General features: G+C 50.0%; 8 protein-coding genes across 8 annotated transcripts; 6 read left to right on the top strand and 2 right to left on the bottom strand.

Annotated features, from left to right (window-relative positions):
- Positions 1–11: 11 nt before the first annotated feature.
- N7489_009086 (translation elongation factor 1 subunit beta) lies at positions 12–1,078 on the top strand (the record flags this gene model as incomplete). Its single annotated transcript, XM_056714836.1, has 4 exons — positions 12–100; positions 160–199; positions 423–796; positions 849–1,078. Exons 1-4 carry the CDS (start codon positions 61–63, stop codon positions 1,076–1,078), a joined length of 684 nt encoding a protein of 227 aa, XP_056562458.1. The 5' UTR covers positions 12–60.
- A 657-nt stretch (positions 1,079–1,735) lies between these two features.
- On the bottom strand, positions 1,736–2,056 carry N7489_009087 (uncharacterized protein; the record flags this gene model as incomplete). Its single annotated transcript, XM_056714837.1, has 1 exon — positions 1,736–2,056. The coding sequence occupies one exon, from the start codon at positions 2,054–2,056 to the stop codon at positions 1,736–1,738; it is 321 nt and encodes a 106-aa protein (XP_056562459.1).
- Positions 2,057–3,060: 1,004 nt separating this feature from the next.
- Positions 3,061–3,620, top strand: N7489_009088 (membrane magnesium transporter family protein; the record flags this gene model as incomplete). Its single annotated transcript, XM_056714838.1, has 3 exons — positions 3,061–3,116; positions 3,183–3,423; positions 3,561–3,620. 3 exons carry the CDS (start codon positions 3,061–3,063, stop codon positions 3,618–3,620), a joined length of 357 nt encoding a protein of 118 aa, XP_056562460.1.
- Positions 3,621–5,560: 1,940 nt separating this feature from the next.
- N7489_009089 (putative GPI anchored protein) lies at positions 5,561–6,123 on the top strand (the record flags this gene model as incomplete). The annotated part of the gene is made up of 2 exons (XM_056714839.1): positions 5,561–5,635; positions 5,698–6,123. 2 exons carry the CDS (start codon positions 5,561–5,563, stop codon positions 6,121–6,123), a joined length of 501 nt encoding a protein of 166 aa, XP_056562461.1.
- A 1,360-nt stretch (positions 6,124–7,483) lies between these two features.
- N7489_009090 (putative ubiquitin conjugating enzyme E2) lies at positions 7,484–8,964 on the top strand (the record flags this gene model as incomplete). Its single annotated transcript, XM_056714840.1, has 4 exons — positions 7,484–7,486; positions 7,575–7,648; positions 7,699–7,891; positions 7,954–8,964. The coding sequence occupies 4 exons, from the start codon at positions 7,484–7,486 to the stop codon at positions 8,962–8,964; spliced, it is 1,281 nt and encodes a 426-aa protein (XP_056562462.1).
- A 1,122-nt stretch (positions 8,965–10,086) lies between these two features.
- ssdA (mRNA-binding translational repressor SSD1) lies at positions 10,087–14,460 on the bottom strand (the record flags this gene model as incomplete). The annotated part of the gene is made up of 5 exons (XM_056714841.1): positions 10,087–10,126; positions 10,198–11,198; positions 11,255–11,614; positions 11,679–14,287; positions 14,364–14,460. 5 exons carry the CDS (start codon positions 14,458–14,460, stop codon positions 10,087–10,089), a joined length of 4,107 nt encoding a protein of 1,368 aa, XP_056562463.1.
- Positions 14,461–16,939: 2,479 nt separating this feature from the next.
- Positions 16,940–18,595, top strand: N7489_009092 (putative RNA export mediator Gle1; the record flags this gene model as incomplete). Its single annotated transcript, XM_056714842.1, has 2 exons — positions 16,940–17,761; positions 17,828–18,595. The coding sequence occupies 2 exons, from the start codon at positions 16,940–16,942 to the stop codon at positions 18,593–18,595; spliced, it is 1,590 nt and encodes a 529-aa protein (XP_056562464.1).
- Positions 18,596–20,532: 1,937 nt separating this feature from the next.
- On the top strand, positions 20,533–21,607 carry bgt1 (1,3-beta-glucanosyltransferase Bgt1; the record flags this gene model as incomplete). Its single annotated transcript, XM_056714843.1, has 3 exons — positions 20,533–20,792; positions 20,857–21,150; positions 21,211–21,607. 3 exons carry the CDS (start codon positions 20,533–20,535, stop codon positions 21,605–21,607), a joined length of 951 nt encoding a protein of 316 aa, XP_056562465.1.
- Between the last annotated feature and the right edge of the window lie 84 nt (positions 21,608–21,691).

Raw genomic sequence — 21,691 nt, forward strand, 5'->3', positions numbered from 1 at the left:
CTTTCTTCTCCTTTTTTTCTTCTCCTTCCAGAATAGATACCACCACACCTCTCTTTCACAATGGGTTTCACCGACTTTGTCTCTGATGCCGGCCTGACTCGTAGGCGCCCCTGAGATTTTGTTATTTCGAATCAATTGGTGACTGACTGTGCCCCTCAGTGGCCAACCACTTCCTGTCCACTCGGTCCTACGTTGTTGGGTACGAATTCCTCCCCCTTTAATTGCCTTTTTTACCTTTTCTTTCCTTTCCCCTTATGCTTTCATGATGAGAAACATTGGTCCGTGTTTAGGAGGCGGATTAAGACCCCGCTGGATGACTACACGCAATCGCGAGCAATCGCATCTCTGATCTTGCATCACTATGTTACATTGCCGAATTATTTCGTCTGATGATGAACTTCGTCGCTGACTCGGTTCAATAGCAACTCGCCCAGCCAGGCCGATGTCGTGACCTACAAGGCCTTCACCGCCGCCCCTGATGCTGCCAAGTACCCCCACGTTGCCCGCTGGTACAACCACATCGCCTCTTACGAGAGCGAATTCTCCACCCTCCCCGGTGACTCCTCCGCGGCTTTCACTGCCTACGGTCCTGAGACCACCGAGCTTGCCTCCAACCCCAAGGACAAGCCCGAGGAGGAGGATGACGATGAGGACCTCTTCGGCTCCGACTCTGAGGAGGAGGACCCCGCGGTTGTTGCTGAGCGCAACAAGCGTCTCGAGGAGTACAAGGCCAAGAAGGCCGGCAAGGTCAAGCCTGCCGCCAAGTCCCTCGTCACCTTGGAGGTCAAGCCCTGGGGTATGTGTTTTCCAATCTCTCTTTTATTTCAATTGCTAACAAACGTTTCCAGATGATGAGACCAACCTTGAGGAGTTGGAGGCCAACGTTCGCGCCATTGAGTGGGACGGTCTCGTCTGGGGTGCCTCCAAGTGGGTTCCCGTCGGTTTCGGTATTAAGAAGCTTCAGATCAACCTTGTCGTTGAGGACGAGAAGGTCTCCACCGATGAGCTCCAGGGCACGATCGAGGAGGATGAGGACCACGTCCAGTCCACTGATATCGCTGCCATGCAGAAGCTGTAAATTTGCAATGCCCATTTATGAAGCAGAAATTGTGTGATGGAAATGCGTGATGTCAAAGGAATCCTTTACGAACCTAGTCCAACTAGAAAGCTGGTCCAGTAGTGACCGGTCATTGATGAGAAATTAAAAAAAATTCATGACCATATATCTCCACTGTAAATTGGCCAGTAATATGTGTGTTAGTGTGTAATCTACGGGAACACTGGGTTGCTTTGACTGATTTTTCTAGCAGACCGATGTCGGCTTTTTAGGTGGTTCAATGTCTCGTATATCAACACTCAAAATCTGCTAATTGATACTCTCAGGAGGTCTTGTTTCTATTGACGTCGCTGTCCCGTCATTGTGTTCTTTTTGTGGCGATCTGACCACCTCATGGAAATGGGTTATCAACGCCAGATACCTGAGCAGTATCGATTCTGCATTCATAAATAACAAAGATTTGGAATCCACTGAATACTCATTTGGACGGAATTTCTTGGTAAATTTATTTGAAGGATACTTGGTAGAATCTTTTCTTCATGGCCGAATATATATATTTCCACCACCCCTTTGGGAATGCCTACATAGCAGATTCCCATAAACTCCAGATCGCGTACATAGATTTTCGTATTGGAATCATTGATTTTGATCTAAACCTCGACCCTTTGTTGCCTTATTTTACCAAGCCTTAGCCAGACATCGTATCTCGGCATTAATAAAACGGTCATACTCATCAGGTGTGGTTTTCGGTGTCGATCGCAGAGGACAAGACGGATCAAAAGCATGTACTCTGCTGCTAAGTCTCGCAAGCAGCTGCTCTAACTGACCAGCATCGGGTGTGACCGACTCTACATGTCGGGGTATCGGGGTATTTGGAGGGTCTTTATACTGAGACGGAGGCTCTGTAGCCTGCTCGCCCTGAGCGTCGGAGAAACGAGAAGAGGATGGACGGAGAACATCGCTCTGCGACTGTGCCATGTCAAGACACTGAAGGGACATGGCAATGATATAAGATGAGTGCGAGAAGGATCAATGCAAGTCTTCGATTGCTGTTTAACGAAGGAAGTGATCATAAGTGTGTGAGGAGATATGCTCTTTATGTTTCTGGCCCACGGCTCATTTCATGGACAAGTAAACCGTATACATATGTACACTACAGACCGGATAAAACCACAGTGCCTCGATCTTGGTGTTCCTAGTTCCAGGCCAGTTGGCAAATCCTGTAAGGTCTATCGAACTATGTACCCTCTCATTCTCGAACCATATTTTCCATCTGTGTGACCAACACTTTAGGCTATAGACGTATCCGTATCCACCGAAGTTGACGGAGCTTGGAGACAAGCTAAAGTCTTTTGTCTATCACAGTGATCGCTGAGGAAGTCGGGGTTGGACAGGAGAGTCGAGCGGTGTTACCCCCACTCAGGGGTTGATCTACTGTGTGTTGTCAACTGGCGTCGCAGAATCCACCGAGAGGAAGTATATAAGGAATAGCCCAGACAGTTGGCAAAATAACCTGTTTATTCTATCCATTGACTCAGAATGTTCGTTGATGATGGGGTGTAGACATGTACCTAAGTTGTAGTCTCCCGTCGTCAAGATTCGAGTTTGATATCGCAAGGAACGAATACAAGGTTCACTGTATAGGTAGGGTAGGGAGATAACCATGATATCAACCTGAGAAGCCATGCAGAGACAGAATCACCCATCCTTTTCAATAGCAACTCAGTATGAACGAATATCACATTGTGATGAAATCCAGGCCAGCCCTGGAGTCAAAAGGTGATTAGGTAAACCGCGGGATGCTGGAGCCCGGGGGCTCCACGAACCTCCCGCCAACATATCAAACGGCATCACGACACCGTCCACAGCCAAGGGACCCCAGGCTTCATCTAATAATTTAGTGGGGATCGTCTATAATTATTCACCGATAAGAAAAGTCCGCAGTGAACAGACCCAGCCAGCAAACCCCAACCTGCAACCCAAAACCAACCTCACCACCCATCATGAGCTTCCTCTCCCGCGTGGTGACTTTCTTCGGCCTCGTCCTGATAGTTCACGCGTAAGTTCTCCAATACATCCGCACTACATCTATCTTGCCTCCCGAGCTGAGCTGACCCTTCTGCAGAGGCTACTCGGCCCACGAACACACTGTCCTTTACAGCAACCGCACATCCACTGCCCTCCCACAAGACATTATCATCGAAACCCTCGCCTCCGTACTAATTGTTTCCATCGGACTGGTGTTGAGCGCGCAGAAGTTGAAGCCGATTAGCTGGCGCGAATGGGCGGGCGAGATTGAACGGGATGGCGGAGCGCGCAATCCGTACCTGAGTCTGGAGGAGCGTTATGGGTTCTGGGATATTCGGGTGAGTTTTGGATCTACTTGATGCGTGTCTTGCTGGAAGTACATCTGCTTGGGGTTTATTGTGGATGTGCATCCATTGCTAGATGTCATCGTTGGTTTGGGCTAGGAATCTCAGAAGCTAACATTTGGACAACATAGGCTAAGCGGAAGGAGTTTGCGGACTGGGTTCGCAGCCAGGATGTATCGATCAAGGAGTGATGGTTGAATATTGAGTTTGTGGTTATGTGCTGCGGCGGGGTGAGCTGTATAATATGCATTGCGGCGAGGGAGTTCAGTTTTCAATTGAGATGCTCAGTTTGTTGCTGGCTATGATATCTATGTGGAAATGATGGCCACGTACTCTGTACACTGGACTAACCTTGAAGAATAACTTACGCATACGCCGCCGACGCAGTGGCGAACTCGCATCTTGGTGCGATGTACGGATACTCGAGAGGCGAGAGGTGACACAGACATACCACTAGTACGCCTGGCTGCTTGTGACTTGAGTAAGTGGGACCACTGCCAGATATAGACGCTTTTGGCGCACGCGATTTGCATTCCTGCGCCACACCGCTGCAGGATGATGGATAGTCTAGGCCATCTATTGGAAACATGACCACAAGTTGTTGTGACTAGGCCAAGAAGCAAGGGGGTTGATGCGGCCTGCACGGTAGCAAAAAGCAAGTTTATTCCAGACTCGGAGAACGCTGTAGAGAATCACATATTGAGATGATTGTAATTCTGTGTCTGGTGATGAGTACTCCATAGAAGGAAAGTAGCCTTTTAATTTACATATGTAGATTGTATACGGAGTATGTAGTACATACATGTTTATATGATGAAGCTGTACGACCTAATTACACCTTATGCACATCAACAGTACTATACAACATACATATCGGGTATGTGCCTGTCCACCTAGTCAGAATAAAGACTGCAGTACTCTGGGATCAAGCTTAAAAAGGTGCACGATAGTACGGGGTACTCTATCTGGTAGTATGTCGACCCTCTCTGTACTCCGTATACCCCTTCATATCCAGGAATATATTATTGTTTTGTCACAGAAAAGAAAATATAAATATAGAGTCGGTCCCTACTGGATGGAGTTAACCGAACCGTCTCGAAAAGACCCACCTGATGATCTGGAGTCCAACAGTACAAAAGTACAAAAGTACAAAAGTTGGGATAATTTGGAAATACCGTATCCAATGGAGAGTCCATAGATTGGATATTAAATCTATCTCCTTACGGAGTACAATAACATAATATCATATATCGTAATGTTCAGTATCTAAGAGAAAAGAAGAAAAGAGGTGCAGTTGACCTCGGCATATAATAGCCGAACAAAGTGATGTCTCACTTAAAGGCCGGTTCGACTCCCTTAGCTCCAAGACACGTATGTTGTAGGATCGCACCATTCGAGGCCGAAGACAGTATTAATTACTTATAGTTTTTTATCGTGTGTCAGATGGGAAAGAAATCAAGGACTGGACTGGATGGCATCAAAAGGGATTCGTATGCCGCCACGCGGTCAAGGGTATGTCCTGCCTAACTTCTAAGTAATTACTACTGGAAATTATTCAGGATTTGAGACATTTCCAAGATTAGTACATGTGTACTCTGTATACTCCGTACATGCACTAGTAACCTTGGAATGGTAACAATTATATTTGTTATGATTACTGACATCCATGGCCAGACGCGGCTAAATAGGTTAGTGCATATTGCCATGTCAAGCCATTCCATCGTATTCCAACTATTCCAACTATCTCAATTATTACAAAGTCTCCTCAATTTTGGACAGAAGAAAGAGGGAAATGCTATATTTGTAGTCAAATAGAGCCAAGAGGTGAATATCCCTCATAGCTTCATAGTGGAGCTTATTGGTGTGACCCCAGAAATCGACAGAAATAGAACTGCAAAGTCCTTGCAGATCCCAAATTACGCTAGATTCAGACTCTGCTAGCTGACTGGAAAACAGGGTATTTGGAAACTCGATGTCGTATAAACATTACATGAGACTTGTTTCCCTGGACAACCACAGCCTTATAATCTCACCCTCCCCCGTTTTCTCAGATCACTTTTATTCCTCTCTCCACATCCTCCATAATCACTACAATAACTCATAACTCATCCATAATCTCTAATCCATCAAAATGCGTTTCTCCATCGTCTTCACTACCCTCTCGGCCATTGCCCTGGCCAACGCCCAGAGCAGTGTCTCCATCGAGGTAAGCAAAAACAAAACATCATGCAATATCACAAGAACAACATAAGCTAACCTCTCCCATAGACTGTCGACAACCCTGCCACTCAATACCTGACCCAGACAAACTCCCTCGGCGTTGTGACCGGCCAGCCTGATGCCGTTACTACCCAACCCACCGCCGTGACCTCGCAGCAGCCCGCCGCCTCCATCCCCGCTGGTCTGACCTCTCCCGTCGCCGGTCCTGGTGCCACTCAAAGCACTTTGTCCACTGCCTCCAGCAACACTGCCAGCGACTCCTCTGCTACTGGCACCGAGACCTCGGGCTCCTCCAAGACCACTGGTACCTCCTCCAGCACCAGCTCGGCCTCTGAGTCTGAGACCTCTGACTCTGCCTCCAGCTCCTCTGCTGGTGCTTCCACCTCCACCTCTACCGGTGGTGCTGCCATTGCCACCGCCGGCCCCGTCGGTCTCGGCATGGTTGCTGGTGCTGCTCTCGTTGCTTTCCTGTAAGCGAATTGAGAGTCTGTGACTGGCCGATGGCAATTTCTGCCGTCAATCGTACTATGATGTCCACTTTGTTCCATTTCGGCGAGGGTTTGTGGTCGGTCGGTCATGTTGATCCAGTATTTGGATTAACGGGAATGAGGGCCATGAAAATACGACCGTCGGTTTTTTTCTTCTTTTTTCTTCTGTGATTTGTTATTTTCTCCCAATGTTTCATATGGAATTTGTAATTCTCTTTTGGGCAGGACTCGTGTGTTTCACTGCGTTGTATCCAGAGGCACATGTTCACGGCGCACCTGTTTCCCATTTTCCCCTTCGGTCTTTGTGATTAACTTAATCTGTTGAGTAAATACGAGTCTCAGTTCCATCTGCATACACTGAAAGTATAGATCATAAGTATACTTCAGGAATGTCGATCTTAAAAAACCCAGATGATCATCCATGTATGGTCACGATAGCTGGCTCATATTTGCAGCAAATCTTAATTGTTGCAAGGGAGTAAGTGGCACGGGATGTGATGCATACGCTGCGACACGTAGTACATATATACATACATATGTAGTCAGTCACGTTGACGAGAGGGTAATTCGGATTTTATCTAGATATACGCATTACACCACATATCCCCATTGGTTCGAAATATGCATCGATTTGCACCAGACCTGCCAGCTGAGCTTATGTGGTTGTAAATGGAGTATAGAACTCAGGATGTTGAGAGTACTCAAAGAAAGACGAGGTTTATAGTACACGTCTTATATCTAGATGCATACTCTACTTGGCCGCATTCGACTTTAATGGACAAGTAGACGCCCTATAGAGTAGTCAAATCATGGAGTACATGTACATGGAAAGCGGACAGCACCATTAGAGCCCGATCCCTCAGCTATCCATTTCCCTTCAGCTGTCTATAATGGTCTGCTTATTCTTGAGCAATAGAAGGTCGTATACACGCGGTCTCTTCTTCTTCCTCTCCCTAGCAGCCTGACGTACGCATGATATAATATAGGCAGCCAGGTATTCCTGTTTCTCTCTAGAGAAGGAAATATCGCTCAATTAAGCCTTCCCCCTTATGTCTCATCGGATAGCAAGGGCTATAGCAAGGATGCGATGAAACATAGGGCAATCCCAAAGAGGTAATATTAGTGACGCGCCAATGACGCGACAAGGAACACGTGACTGACGCGCTACCAAAAAGGTTAGTGCGACCTCCACTCAAAACAAACCGTCGACGAAGTAACCATCTCTTATCATTTGTGATTGTGATTGTTGTGCCCTCACTGGTCCGGATCACTTTCTGAATTGGTATTCTTATCCAACTGAGTTTATCCTTTATTTTAGTACTCTACAACCCATTCAAGACTCCAGCATGGTAAGTCGTCCCTGTTCAAGTCATTGACACACACTGGTTCCCCAGCAACTAGTATATGCTCGTGCCCTGTATCTGACATGATATCTAGCCGTCCAATTTGCGCCGGCTAGCTGCCGACCATGCTGCCTTGCACCGAGATCTTCCGCCGTACTACTTGCAGCCGTCAGAGGGTGATGACTTGTCACAGCTGACGATACTCCTCACGGGCCCAGCGGGCACACCTTTTCACAAGGATTATGGGAGCTCCATCTCAAGATGCCTGATGACTACCCCAAGAGTCCCCCAAAGGCCACCTTTAAGACGAAGATATGGCACCCGAACATGGAGGAGCTCACTGGAGCTGTCTGTGTAGATACACTTAAGCGGGATTGGCAACCCAATCTGACCCTCCGCGATGTACTGGTGGTAAGTTAGACTGTACTAGCGCGACTGTTTTCTACAAGATAACTAACTTTGTTTGCATTCAGACAATCTCATGTCTACTTATCTATCCCAACCCTGACTCTGCCCTCAACGCCTCCGCAGGTGCTCTCATGCAAGAGAACTACGACGCCTTTGCACACCAAGCCAAGCTCATGACCTCAATCCACGCCCCGATCCCAACCAACCTCAGAGATGCAGTCGCAGAAGCAAAGATCCGGGGCGAGGAGACAGGGACCAAACCCGAGGAGAAAGGAAAAGACGCAGTCATTAAACGTACACGGAAACAAGCTCGCACCCACGCCGCTACAACCAAGAAAACTGCACGCAACACCACTGCATCCGAAAACCCGTCACAGCCCTCAAATCCTTTCGCCCAACCCTCCCCGCCCGTGACAGACACTACTATGAGTGATAGCGAAAGCGATGACCCTGCTAGTGCAAGCAAAGAAAACGACCCAACCCTTTCCCCCTCCCCGGTCCACCTCGCACCCCCAAGCCCCCGTAAAACAGCCTTGGGCAAACGCCCTCTCTCCGTCCTCTCAATCCCCTACCCGGAAGACTCCGATGCAGACATGATGCTCATTGACTCCGACAACGACAATGATGCCCCGGGAATGACCTCCAATGAACGAAACATCACCGCAAACACACGATCCCGTACTTCATCACCGCTACGGAAAACCCCCAAGCTCTCCCTACTATGTGGAGGAGTCAATGCCTCCGGCCGTCTCCGCGATGGGATGCCGATATTCGAAGATTTGCCTCAATTGGCCATGCAAGACCCCCTACGCCGACTGAGCGGGGACGGCAAAGAGAACCGTGGATCTGCAACCGCGCGGGGCATGAAAGAGAAGCGCGAATACCACCCTATGAAGACGCTCAACGGCTCTACTCCCCTTTCTCCAGCACATGCTCAGCTACCCACGCCATCACTATCATCGTCGTCTCTCTCAGGGTCCTCCACTTCTGGAATTTCCAAGAAGAAAGCCATGAGCAGCCAACACAAGCGTCTCGCCGTCAGAGCAAAGCCGCGCATTGGCATCCGCCGGCTATGAGAAATCCATCCATTTTTCTGGTACTTGACTTAGCACTGATGGATTCTTTTTGCATTTCCAGATCTCTAATTTATCTGGTAATTGGTTGATCTGATTGGCGCTGATTCTTTTCTTTGGCTTTTGCTCTTCTATCTACACCTATTTCACTACCCCTACCCCCGTTAGCGACATTTCTTGATACCCTTGATGGTCGGTTGGATCCAACCGGACTTACAAAATGCATGAAGCGTGGAGCGAGCATATTTGGAAGGAGCTGGTTCTATTACATTGCATAAGGTGGCCCTGTGGTTACAATTTGCTTTGCTTGGACAACATATTTGTCTGATTTCTTGTTTAGGAGTTTGGAGAATTCACATGACATTACGTACATTACTTACATTTCTTGATACATGGATTTCTTACATACTGTATTTCTCAAGGGAGCTGTGCACCTGGGTCATCTTTCTCAGAGCATTAGGAGCGGCTTCATTCCCTAGCAAGAGTCGACGTGATGGGTCAACAAAGCAGCTAACAGTGCGGTGTGACTCCTGAGCTCTACATCCTAGATCGAGCCTGCACTTTAGCAATATCGGGATACCCTCGTGATCATATGATTAGGCTTACCCCGAATCAAGTCGTTAATGAATTTATGGCCAGACTAATCGTACATACGAATGAACACTGGAGGGTAGGTATAAGTTTGTAATGCCATAGATTAATGGAAGGATTTTCTGGGACTATCGAGCTGCAATGTCCTTCCTGCCAAGTTTCCAAACATCCCCAGAGAATGAGAACAAAAGGAAACCAGGCAAGCTCTGGCACGAAGAGATTTGCCCAGGTTTCAACTAAAATGCTCAAAAGAAAAGACAAACAACCGCTTTGCACATATAACACGATAAGTATAAGAATCCCAGGACACGTCGGAAAGATGATGGGTAGTATTCGGGATAATTGGATTAAGCCACCGAGGAAAAGCGCAACCAAGGAAAGATATGCCGATAATGATATGTTCGATCCGCGTTGGGATTGGATTATGTCCGTAGGCGTGCACGAGAGACAGCATCCTCCGCTTGCGCGAAGAACCTGCAAGGTGGCATGCAAGAAATATATCCCATGAAGAAAACAGAGCCGCGTTTCAGACCTCTACAGGGCGTAGGGGTTGACAGATCGAACAGTGAGACATCTGGAATGCAAATCGCAGTTAGTTAGGAACGCCCATGCTAGGGGGAAAAAAGGCTGTATGGGAATACGTACGGAGGACTCTTGCTCAGGTCGGTCTTCAGGATGATGGGAACACGGGTCATCTCTGTGACATCCTGGATGAACTCTCCATCCACCTCGCGAAGCTTGAACAGGTTCAAGTACTTCTCCTTGTTGGTTAATTTGTTCTCGGGTGCATCACCAGTGCCAGAGGCAATCTTGGGGTCCGAGCGAGTACGGTGAGGTCCCTGCTGGTGGTGGCCGTTGCGTGTAGGCGAGGGCGGCATGCTCTGAGTCGAACGGTCGGCGGAGTTGAGCGACACACCGGCTGCCATTTCGGTGACATCATCCACATCTTCATCGTCATCGAAAAGAGCATCGACATCGTCGGCAGACATTGTGCCGGTCTCGGTTTGCTTACGCATGGCCTCATCACGCTCTCTGGCCCGCTCTCTGGCGGCTTCAGCCTCGCGGGCAGCCGCAGCAGCTTGAGCAGCGCGGGAGTTACCGGGCTTTGGACGCTCGTCCTCGGGAATGTATGCGGACGAGGGAACGCCCTTCTCCCAGTACAACTCGAGTACGCGACTATCCTTGCGGTATTCAGCCTTCTTGAGCGGCAGCTGGTCGCAGTGCACACGCTTCTCAAAGCCGTATTCCGGAATAAGGACGTCAAAGGCAGACTCGTAGACGCAGAGTACAATGCCCTCACTGATGAGATCACCGCCAATCTCACGACTTTTGCGGTCCATTTTGCGGCAGGCCTCAATGTGCACACTCTGCTCCTGGGCGTTGAGAGCTGAATCCTTCTTGTTGTTGCAAAGATCAGCAGTCTTGCTCAGTGACTCGAGATCGTCATTGAACTCCACGGTACCCTCGGAGAGCACGGCCTCGAGTTGACGGTGCACAAGGATATCGGCGTAGCGCCGAGAGGGGTTGGTGAAATGGGTGTAAACCGGCACATTGAGCATGTAGTGCTGGCGCATTTCATCGGGAGCACCGCTGCTGACGTAGTACTTGGCACGCTGCATAGCCTTGGAAATGAGAGTCTCCATACCCTGCATCATGTGTCAATACACACATCTATAACGGCGAGGACATGAAAGGCACTTACCTTGCGAAGATCCACATCTTGCACCTTGCAGAGAGAGCTCTGGAGGCTGCCACTGCTGCTTGAGTCCATTTCGAAGCCAAGGCGGTTCATCCGCTCAACAAACGAAGTAAGGCGACGAGAGTTGGGCGAGAACTGACGACGCAAGAAAGCTCTCTCCGGCATAGCGCTCACAAGCTTACGAGCGACGAAGAAGTTGGCCTGGTGGCTCAGCTCCTCAACAAGTTCATGTGCTGGGGTTGATTCAAAAATATTGTATTCGACTGGCACATTCTCGTCATCGAGCTGCTGAAGCAGACGCTGCACAGGAACGTTTGACACGCGGTTACCGAAACGGGCTTCGCGGAACTTGCCGGCAGTGTTCTGAGTGTTTTTGTTAGTATGGCAAGGAAAAAGAAGGCGAACGGTAGGACTAGAAGAAACTTACGTGCAACAAGCGGATACTGTCGGCAGAGATGCCACTGGTGTTGACATCGGACTTGCCCTGAACAAGAGCATTGACCTGGTCGTAGTCAAGACGGCCAGCGCTCTTGATGATACCTTTGCCGATCCAGACATCCTCGTCCACCACACCGGTGGTAGAGTTGGCCTTGAAGACCACACTGACCGTAAGGCGATCTTCGCCAGGGACAAGGGAGCAAAGCTCAGTGGAAACACGGGTGGGCAACATGTTCATGATTCGATCGACCAAATAGACAGCAGTACCACGCTTCTTGGCCTCACGGTCCACCAGAGAGTTACCCTTGACGAAGTGAGCAATATCGGCCACGTGAACACCGATCTCAACCTTGCCATCGGCAAGACTCTTCACATGGAACGCATCCTCGAGGGACTTGCTGTCGGCGGGATCGATCGTAAAGATGGTCTCTTCACGGAAGTCACGTCGCGAAGCCAGGGCGTCTCCCTCGCTAGAGACGGACCAGTCCTCCCAGCCGATGCTCTTCAGCACAGCATCGGAGAAGTCGTCCGAACCGAAGTTGTTATCGCGGAGCAGAGCGTCTGTCTCGACCCGCAGGTCACCCATCTCTCCAAGCTGCTCAACAAGAGTGCCGAAGGGGTGCAGAGAGGTAATAGGCCACCTTTTGATAGAAGCAACGAAGATTCGGTTGGCGTAATCCTGGTGCTTCTCGACGAAGTCCCGCGGTGCCTGCTCTGTGGGGATGGCAATAAGTGGAACACGCTTGTCGGTAGGTTTAAACCAGACAATCTTTGGCTTGTCCTGGTGACGGTCGTTGTGGGAGCGGCCGTGGGCGCCATCTCTGGCTTGCCGCTCGGCCTCCTGCTTCTCCTTTGTAGCCTGGCTGCTGGGACGCAAGAGACCTAGGGTTCCTGAGAACATCTGGCCCGCAACACGCTCAATGACCGCAACAACATGACCAGCGTACAAAGGCTTCTGCTCGTCGCTGATCTCATCCTCCTCACAAAGAAGAAGGCTCTGACCCTCGACCTCGACATCGTCGTTCTTCTTCTGGGTAGGACGCTGGCGAAGACTACCGCGGCGACGGATGCTTCCATCAGGGCCGACTTCCTGTCTATCGCCGGTGGAATCGGAGCGACCAAGCTTGTCATTTCCAGCATTGCTGTTGGAACGCGCATCAGTGATATCCTTGCGCTTCTTCTTTTCCTCCTTTTCTTTCTTCTGGCCCCACACCTCGTCGACATCGAGGAGCTCGATTGCGACATAGTCACCCTCAAGGGCGCGGTTCCGATCTTTGCTACCGCAAATGAAGATGTCGGCATCCAGATCGTCAGTAGTCACATAGGCATCAGAACGGTTCTTTTTGTTGACGCGCAAAACACCAGCGACCAACTGTCCATTGCTGAGGAGTGCAGGCAGGTTTGCTTGGGGAAGGTAAGGAGTGAATAGGGTCTTCCGCTGCTGCTGCTGCTGTTGCTGCTGCTGTTGGACAGACATCTGCGGCGGGGCATGCTGGCTCGCCTGAAGACCACCCATACCTTGGGCGTTCTGCTGCTGAAGCGCTTGGAGCTGAGCCAACTGAAGCGGGTTTAGTTGCTGGTTACCGAACATCTGAGGTGCCATCATGACCTGACCCTGAGGAAGCTGGATAAGCTGAGGCTGGCCAAGCTGAGGCTGGCCGCTGCCGTATTGGAATTGACCAATAGAGCCCATGGACTGGTTCATCGAGCCACGCGAGCGGTGGCCGGGCTGGAATCCACCCTGCTGCTGGGGCCTCTGCTGATCCTGGCTCTGGGCTTGGTTGTTGGGCCGGCGCCAGTTGCCCTCAAAGTTTCGCGAGGATGAACGAGCATGACCAGCCTGGCTGGTTCGCCGTTGATTATCAGATTGATTGGTTGATGGCTCACTAGCTTGGGGGAATTGGAAGCCGCCAGCACCGCGACCGGAGATGGAAGCCCGGTTACCGCCGATGGCCATGGATTGGCTGCGGCCGTGGCCACCAGCTCGCATATTTCCAGCCCGCTGGAAGGCGGGTCCCTGGGGTGCCGGAGAAGTGCTGGACGCAGGCTTGTCATCCGATGAAGACTGGTTATCAGAACCAGTTGCACCAGGAGCAGGAGCAGGGAATTGGAATCCCGAAGCTGTTCTCTTCTGCTGGGCCAGCTCGGCGGCTTTCTTGGCCTCAGGAAGAGCAAGCGAGTGGCGGCGCTGGTGACCACCGCCAGGAGGACCTCCACGACCGCGGCCGTGGCCAGTGTTCTCATTCTTGTGGTTATTGTTGTTTTGGCCCTGCTGGTTATAATCGGCGTACCCCGATGCTCCGGATGACGGGGCAGGGGGTGGGCCCATGGGAAGACCAGGGAGAGCAGACTGGTTGCGACGGTGCGAATGCTGGTTCGGTGCGTTCATTGGTACTCCAAGCTGCTGCTGCTGTCCGCCCTGCGGGAACTGGAACGCATTCACTTGCTGTGGGGAGACACCGGGTTGAAACGAGGGCACCTGGCCCAGTTGTTGGGGCTGCAACAGCCCCATGTTAACGTATTGTTGATGTGTCGCAGCAATTTGTTGCTGCTGCTGCTGAAGCAACTCGATCTGTTGTTGGATGGCCAGTTGTTCCACTGTAGACAAGCTCAAGTTAGCTCACATGATAGGACTATGGTTTTATAGTGGGCGGTGACGGGGGCGGTCACATACTCATCAATGGGGTGAGCTCAGATGGACTTCTCCGATGAGCAATATGGAACTTGCGTCCACCGGGGCCTTGAGGCCCAGATTGACTCTGTTGATCCATGATCCCAGATGATAGAAGCTGGCAATTACTGTAGAATGTAATATGTGTGTTGGCGGGGTGAATCCGGCGACAGGAGAGACTGGTACTGCGCCAAAAGGCAAATGAGCCAAGTGAGGTGGATCACAGGCCGACCAAAAGGAGTCTGTATGTGCGGGTTGTAGTTTTGAATATGTGAATTATCCTAGAAGAGTGATAAAGAGTGGATCAGTAAGGGTGCAAGATGGCAGAAGGAACAAGAGAAAGCAAGAAGATGGGAACAAGGCGATATCAGGGCGAAGAGGAAAAGTACAAGTCGCAAGGCAAGGGCGAACTCAACGGAGGCTTCGATCTCAGGGGGAAAGAAGCAGACTTGACGATGACCTCACAACAACAATCAAAAAGCGGCAAGGGCAATCAAAAAAGTGTGAAACTTTTAGAAGAAATGGCATGGAGTAGATCGGATCCTCTTACCTGCAAGATGAAACTAATGACAACCTCCGAACCCTAGCATTCCAGAATGACGTCTGCAGAGTTCAATGTGGGATGATTCGCTTTTTTTTGTTACAAATCCAAGAGGCGACGAGGGGCAACCGGATTATCGCAAGTAGAAGTCGAGGCAATTGCACATTCAAGCAAAACTTGGGTCGAGCAACACCGTAGCAACGGAACGAAGCTTCGAACAGGAGTTGGAAGGACCGAGGGGATGGAGCTGTGCTGGAAAGCACGACTGCAACCGACAAAAGGGGAATTTGACAAAAAGCACCTCGATGAATGACCGGGGTGGGCTTTAAGTGAAGAAAGCCGTTGAAACGAGCTTGTCTTCAGGATGATTCCAAGTTCTAAAACGGGGATTCAGAGTTGATCCTCGAAGAGAATGACAGTAGATACTGAAATTAGAGGGAAGGATAGAATAGACGATGAAACCATCGACTAATTCGACTCGAAGGAGCGATATTGGGGGAAGAGAGGGATGGGATAAGAACAGAGAGGAGGGGGGGAAAGGAGAAGAAGAAAGGTGATGCTGGAGATACAAAGAGGTGTGGGGAGAGGGCCATTGGTACGGAAAGAAGAGGGCGTGTTCGGAAATGACCAAACGACGTTTTATTACGACTTTTAGCGCAATAATCCGCAATAATCCGGGAGTGGATCTTGTAAATACCCTGACAGTTATCCGTCGTACTTCGTTCCATCAGGAGCCGTGGATGATCGCCATTGCTACCAGCTGGCACTTCATCATCATCCTGATGCATCCGTTGAACTGCTTAGAGTCCCCACTATCTACCTAGGTAGTATGGTCATTGGAAGTCTACACGGAAATGGGAGGCCTCTAGTCTGACATACGGGGGAAATACGGACCCTAGTAATCCGTAAATAAATTCAAATATAGAACAGCTAGTGGTGGGTTGGCTAGTCTAGGGTCTTTCAAAGCTAGAGGAATAGTATCTGAGCTAATTGAACGTGTCAGCCCTGGAAAAAAGCTTGGTAGCAAGCTCAAGTCCGGTATCATCGGAGAAATTCGATCATTTTGTATTTTCTTCTTCCAATTATATAGTGTAGGTCAAAATGGATGATGCTCACAATGATGTAAACGTCAACGCTCCCAGGCGGGAGTGCGCCAGGGAACCGAACCGGCTCGCGGGTCTTGCTTACTCATTCGCCTTAGGGCCTAGAAGGCACTCTTTGGCTGCAAAATATACTATAAAATCCTAGAGGTTAGGTAATTGATGTGAGTTATCGTCTAAATCAATTTGAAGTCGTTCTTTGCTGTACTCTGTATCTCGATCTTCTTAAGTACCTGGGTAAGCTTAGATACATGTACTCCGTAGCCTGATACGTAATAGCCGATATAGTAAGGCGGTGATGAGAAAGCGGTGAAAGCAGTTGGGACTTAGGTAAGATTGAACTTTACAGGTAATTTATTTTCTTTGGCTTCAAGATAAGGGCTCTGAGCATTGGAGGATTGAAGCTCACAGATACATCGATGTACGTTGAATAGCCAAGTTGCTTATTACTGGATGGTTATGCAATGCGGCCAAACGCTTGGTTTTGTTTGTGCCCCTCGAAAGTGACATGCTAATCCCGACCTCCGCATAGCTCCAATCTCCATGGACCTTCCCTTCTACTAGGTTTGACGCGACAACGTCGAATTATTCACTCACTGAACGCGAAATTCACTTTTTATGCTCCTCATCTACCCCGGAAACTCTAAGGCGATCGCTCTTACTCTGTCTGTCTCCTTCCTCCCATATCCAAATTCAGATTGGTAGCAGCTGCATTGTGAACGTCACTTCACTTTGAGATATTGTTCTGTGCTCAAGGCGCCTCTGGACTCTTCTGGCTCCGGATATGGTCTCAGTCACTTGAGTTCTCCATATTCACTATTCACTTGATCATCCTTTCCCCTCACTACTCCTCTGAACCTCCACACCCTTTCTCCAAACACACACCACACGACCACTTTTCACCAGCGTTCTTTGGAATAAAGAAACTATCCACTCAAATGTCGACCCCCACAATGGGACGGTTCCGGACTCATGTCCCACCCTTGGACAGCCCGTCCAAGCAATTGATGCTGGACCTTGTCCGCGAGCTTGAGCAAGTCAAAATCTTTGACGCCGACCTGAAAAAGGTCCACCAGTATGAGCGCAAAACATACTACGAAAACCTCGACCGGATCGATCGCGAGCGTGAAGCAGTCCACACAGCCGCTCTCGACCAAGCCGCCGCCTTTCACGACCGAGTCCGCGAGGAAGCGGAGACAACCTTGAAGGACCACCTCCTCGCCGAGGAGGAAGAGCGAATTCGGAAGGAAGAAGCGATCCGCAAGGAGCAAGAGCGAGTTGAACAGGAGAAGGCTGAAAAAGCACGCCGCGAACGAGAAGCAGCCGCGCGCGTTGAGGCTGAACGTCAAGCCAAGGAGCAGGCCGAGAAGAAGGCCCAGGAGGAGGCGGCTCAGAAAGCCGCGGCCCTTGAAACCGAACGCAAAGCTGCGATCGAGGAGAAGCTCCGCAAAGAACGTGAGCAGGCTGACGCCCAGAAGCGCAGGCAGAATGAGGAGGCTCGGAAGGCGCAGGAAGAAGCCGACCAAAAAGCCCAAAGCCAACAGCAGCAGAAACTCGGCGCTGCAAACCTTTCGGCTGAAGAAATCCGAGTACAGCAACGTTACGTGGAGCTACACAAGACCCTCAAGGAGATGCGTAAATGGCTGAAGGAAATTGGCCAAAGCCAGCCTGACCTCAAGGCGACTATGGGCAATTTACGGCGTTCGATCAAGAAATCTGTTGGCCAGCTTCGATCTGGGACTGGTGCGAACAAACAGCAGGTATGAAATTACTCCCCACTGATTGGATGTCGTGGCTTCGACACTGACCCTACGAACGAACCTCAGATCGTTCAGCTCAAAGCTGAGCTTGAAAAGGCTCTCGCCTACCCAGAACCGACAGTCGACATACGAAAATTCATCGCATTCCCACCTGAGGAGATTGCAAACTCAGAGAACAAGGTACCGGCAATGCTTATCTACGGATTAAACATTCTTGCGAAGAGCTTGATATCCTCTCTTCTGGCAGAGGCCTCCATCAAGCAATCTCACGCTGAGCCGATCGGCATCATTGCCGCTCAAATCTTCTCCTTCGATATGTTCACATACAAAGGACTGCACATGTCCGACATCATGTGGGCCAAGTACCGTGTTGTCTGCCCAGCGCTGTGGGGATTCACAGGCAATGACAAGACGGAGGGCGGACGTCGTGCCCTGGGTTGGTGGCGGTCCGCAGACACTGGTTCCTGGGTATCTGAACAAGTCCACATGGACCGGATGACCGCGCTCGGCGCGGGATATGCCGCCATGACTCTTCGCAACTTTGCGAAGTCCCCCCGTCGCAACCCTTTCCCCAACACAATGTTCTGGGCATCCATCCACAAGATTTTGGCAATTCCGCCTTCGGAGTTGCAGGAGACGCAGATTGCCCTCCTGGCAGCGCTCCTCCGATCGTCGGGCGAGAGAATTTTGGGCTTCTTCGGCCAGTACGGACTGGCCATGATGCATTACGTTGTTGTTGACCTACCCCGCAAGATCGGGAGAGAGACAATGGCTGTGACCCAGTTGAGCACCCTCAAGGAGCTCTATCTGAAGGAGAAAAATTTCGCGTTGTGATTTGGGCTTGGGCTGGCTGGCGTTTCGGGGTTGTGGCGGAGGATATGAAACAACTTTTAGGAACATATAGTACCACGATGTCTGGATTAGAAACCATATGGCGTTTTATTTTTCATTGTCTAGACCGGCAATCATCGCCGGATATCATCATGCCCTCTATGAATCATGTCAGAAACGCTTTGTATAATAGAGCTTGTTAACAATGGCTGAAATCTTACATTCAATGCCAGCAATGTAAAAAGGACACCCGGGTAAGTCTGGCTACGATATAACGTTGGTTACATCTGCATTCCATGCGGCCTCGGCTAACCCCAGGAAAGGACCTCCCAAGCCACAGAGAACTGCCATGCATCTAACATTCTGACAAGTCCCCACTCACATACCTCGTGGCTCAGTGCGGAGTATACAATCAGCACGGCAATCTCAATCGGACTACTCACTATAGAAGCGAAAGCTCTTATATTCGCGTGTTTCCACTATTTCCGAATTCTCAGTCCCAACCAAATGCGTAACCATCCCATCCCTGCCATCCTGCATGTTGGCTCTACGCACCACATTCGTTCGCCACCTATCCACAATCGAATGCCATTACCACTTGGTGGCTTGCTGAGACCGGGAAACTGACCGTCAATGCTGCTATTTAACTGGGCCCGGACATCCATCTAGATTTGGAGCTGATGCTGGGCCGGGAAATTCCGGCTATTAGATTTGGGTCCCCGGGCACATTTAAGGAGAAGGGTGGTGTCTATAAGTTTGGAGGTGGATATCGATGGTTGCAATGAAGATATAAGGTGAGTCTATGCTTTTGTATGGGAAGAGTAACTGGACTATTGAATGTCTGCAGTCGCTGTTATACTGTAAAGAAAGCTTGATACGTACCCTAAGGTTGGTATAGGGTAGTATGTAGCAATAAAAGCTCCGAGTTTCCCTTGTATGGAAAAGTAACAAGTCTTCCATCTACCCAGTGACGTTGTAATGGCTCGATATGAGTGAGATGGTACCGCCCTTGGCTGCCATTGACCAATCCCCAGCGAGAGGCAACTCCAGAACATTGTCGATCTGGACCCTGCATGGAATATGCATCTGCGTTGACCAAAGTGATTAGCTAATTGCGAAACCTGCAGGTGATGTGAGCTATCTCAAGCACAGTTGCAAGGGACAAGATCAGAGATGCGCGAGCCAAGCCACTGCAAACCTAATGCCCAGAGGCGACAAAGCGGTTGTGAAATTAAGAGGCCCGGCTAGATTCTAGTGAACCATAGGAGGTTCAGTTCCAAAGGCATCTCTTTGTGGTTCTCTTCTCCGAGGCGATTGATCGGCGAGGCCGTGGGCGGTGTGGACCGAACAGCCATCGATCGATTTCCCCAGCGCTCTCCACATGGGGGCGATTTTCCAGAATTCGGGCATCTAGGTGCCCTATGTTGTAGGTAGGTGTACCTAGGTAGACATCTGGGCGTTGTCAAAGTGACATCACGACTCTGCGACTGCTTCGAAGAAAATCAAGCATATCAAGAATGGCCAAAGATGGCTCTTGGATAGAGATCTCATTGTAATCTGAACTTGCGAGGGAATTATAATCCGGTAGGAACAGAGCAATAAAAAGAGGAAAAGGATATAGGGATGATATCGGCATCATCAAACAGTCCAGACTTTTAAAGGGGAATTGTTTCATCCACGGATCCAAGAATAGAATCTTCCAAGTTAATTGGTTCAATCTACACCCCCTATAACCTCCAGTGGGGGACCTCCACCTTAAGCAAGTCCCAGACCCTGTCAGGGCCTAAACCCTCAAATTCCCCCAATCTCCGACTGGGTCTTTCTTCTTGGTCCCTGACGTACCTTCATTTTCTTTTAACCCTTACATTCTTTTCAACTTACTTCTTTTCTCCGTCACTCTTTGGTCGAATACTCTCTTTTCATCGACCTCATCTTTCACAATGCGTGTCTCTGGTCTTGTTTCCCTCGTGTTGGCCGCTACCCCGGCCCTGGTCTCTGCTAAGGGTACTCTTGGTTTTTCGCTCGGTAACAAGAACCCCGACGGTACCTGCAAGTCCACCAGTGACTATGAGGCCGACTTCGATGCCCTGAAGGACATGTCTACTATCGTCCGTACCTACTCCGGCACTGAGTGCAAAACTCCTGAAAACATTCTGCCTGCTGCCAAAAACAAGGGCTTCAAGGTCGTTCTCGGCATGTGGTAAGTTCTTTTGTTATTCCCCTCCTAATTAGAACTATTTTTTAACCAAGCTTGTCTTCCTTAGGGTCGGAAAGCCTACTGATACCAAGAATCTGTTGGAGGAGCCATCCTTCAAGAAAGATTGGGCCGCCATCCAGAAGGCCATCCCCGGTTATGGGGATGTCATTCACGCCATTACCGTCGGATCCGAGACTCTCTACCGCGGTGACTTGACCGGGCCCCAGCTCCACACTTATATCAGTCACGTTATGGATAATGTGCCCAAGGGTGTCCTTGTCGGCACCGCCGAGAGCTGGAACAAGCTCGCTGACGGCACTGGTGACGCCCTCTTCACCCAGGAGCCCGTCGTGAAATATGTGTAAGTGGAAATGAAACAAGACAACGGGGACTCCGTGCACCAATACTGACCCCGTCATAGCTTGGCCAATGCCTTTGCTTACTGGCAGGGTACTGCTGCCGACAAGGCCTACCAGACCTACTTCGATGACATGGTCGGCGCTATGGAGCACATTCAAAAGATTGCCGGCGACAACGCCGACAAGATCAACATTGTCACCGGTGAGACCGGCTGGCCCACCGATGGCGGTTCGGACTATGAGGATGCCAAGGCGGGTACCAAGAATGCTGAGAAGTTCTGGAAGACTGGTATCTGTGGCATGCTCGACTGGGGTGTTGACCTGTTCTACTTCGAGGCCTTCGATGAGTCCTGGAAGCCCGATACCAAGGGTGACAACGGCGAGATGAAGGATGAGCAGCACTGGGGCCTGTTCACTGCGGAGCGCAAGATCAAGTTCGACGCCACCTGCCCCAAATAGACTATGTGTGCTTATCTGTCCGCTTCATCCAAGCGTTTTTGCTTTGATGTCTTGCCCGCAACCAGCGGTTTCTTTTTTTCAGAT

The sequence above is a fragment of the Penicillium chrysogenum genome (assembly GCF_028827035.1).
Source record: "Penicillium chrysogenum strain IBT 35668 chromosome Unknown utg000005l_segment0_segment0, whole genome shotgun sequence".
NCBI lineage: Eukaryota > Fungi > Ascomycota > Eurotiomycetes > Eurotiales > Aspergillaceae > Penicillium > Penicillium chrysogenum.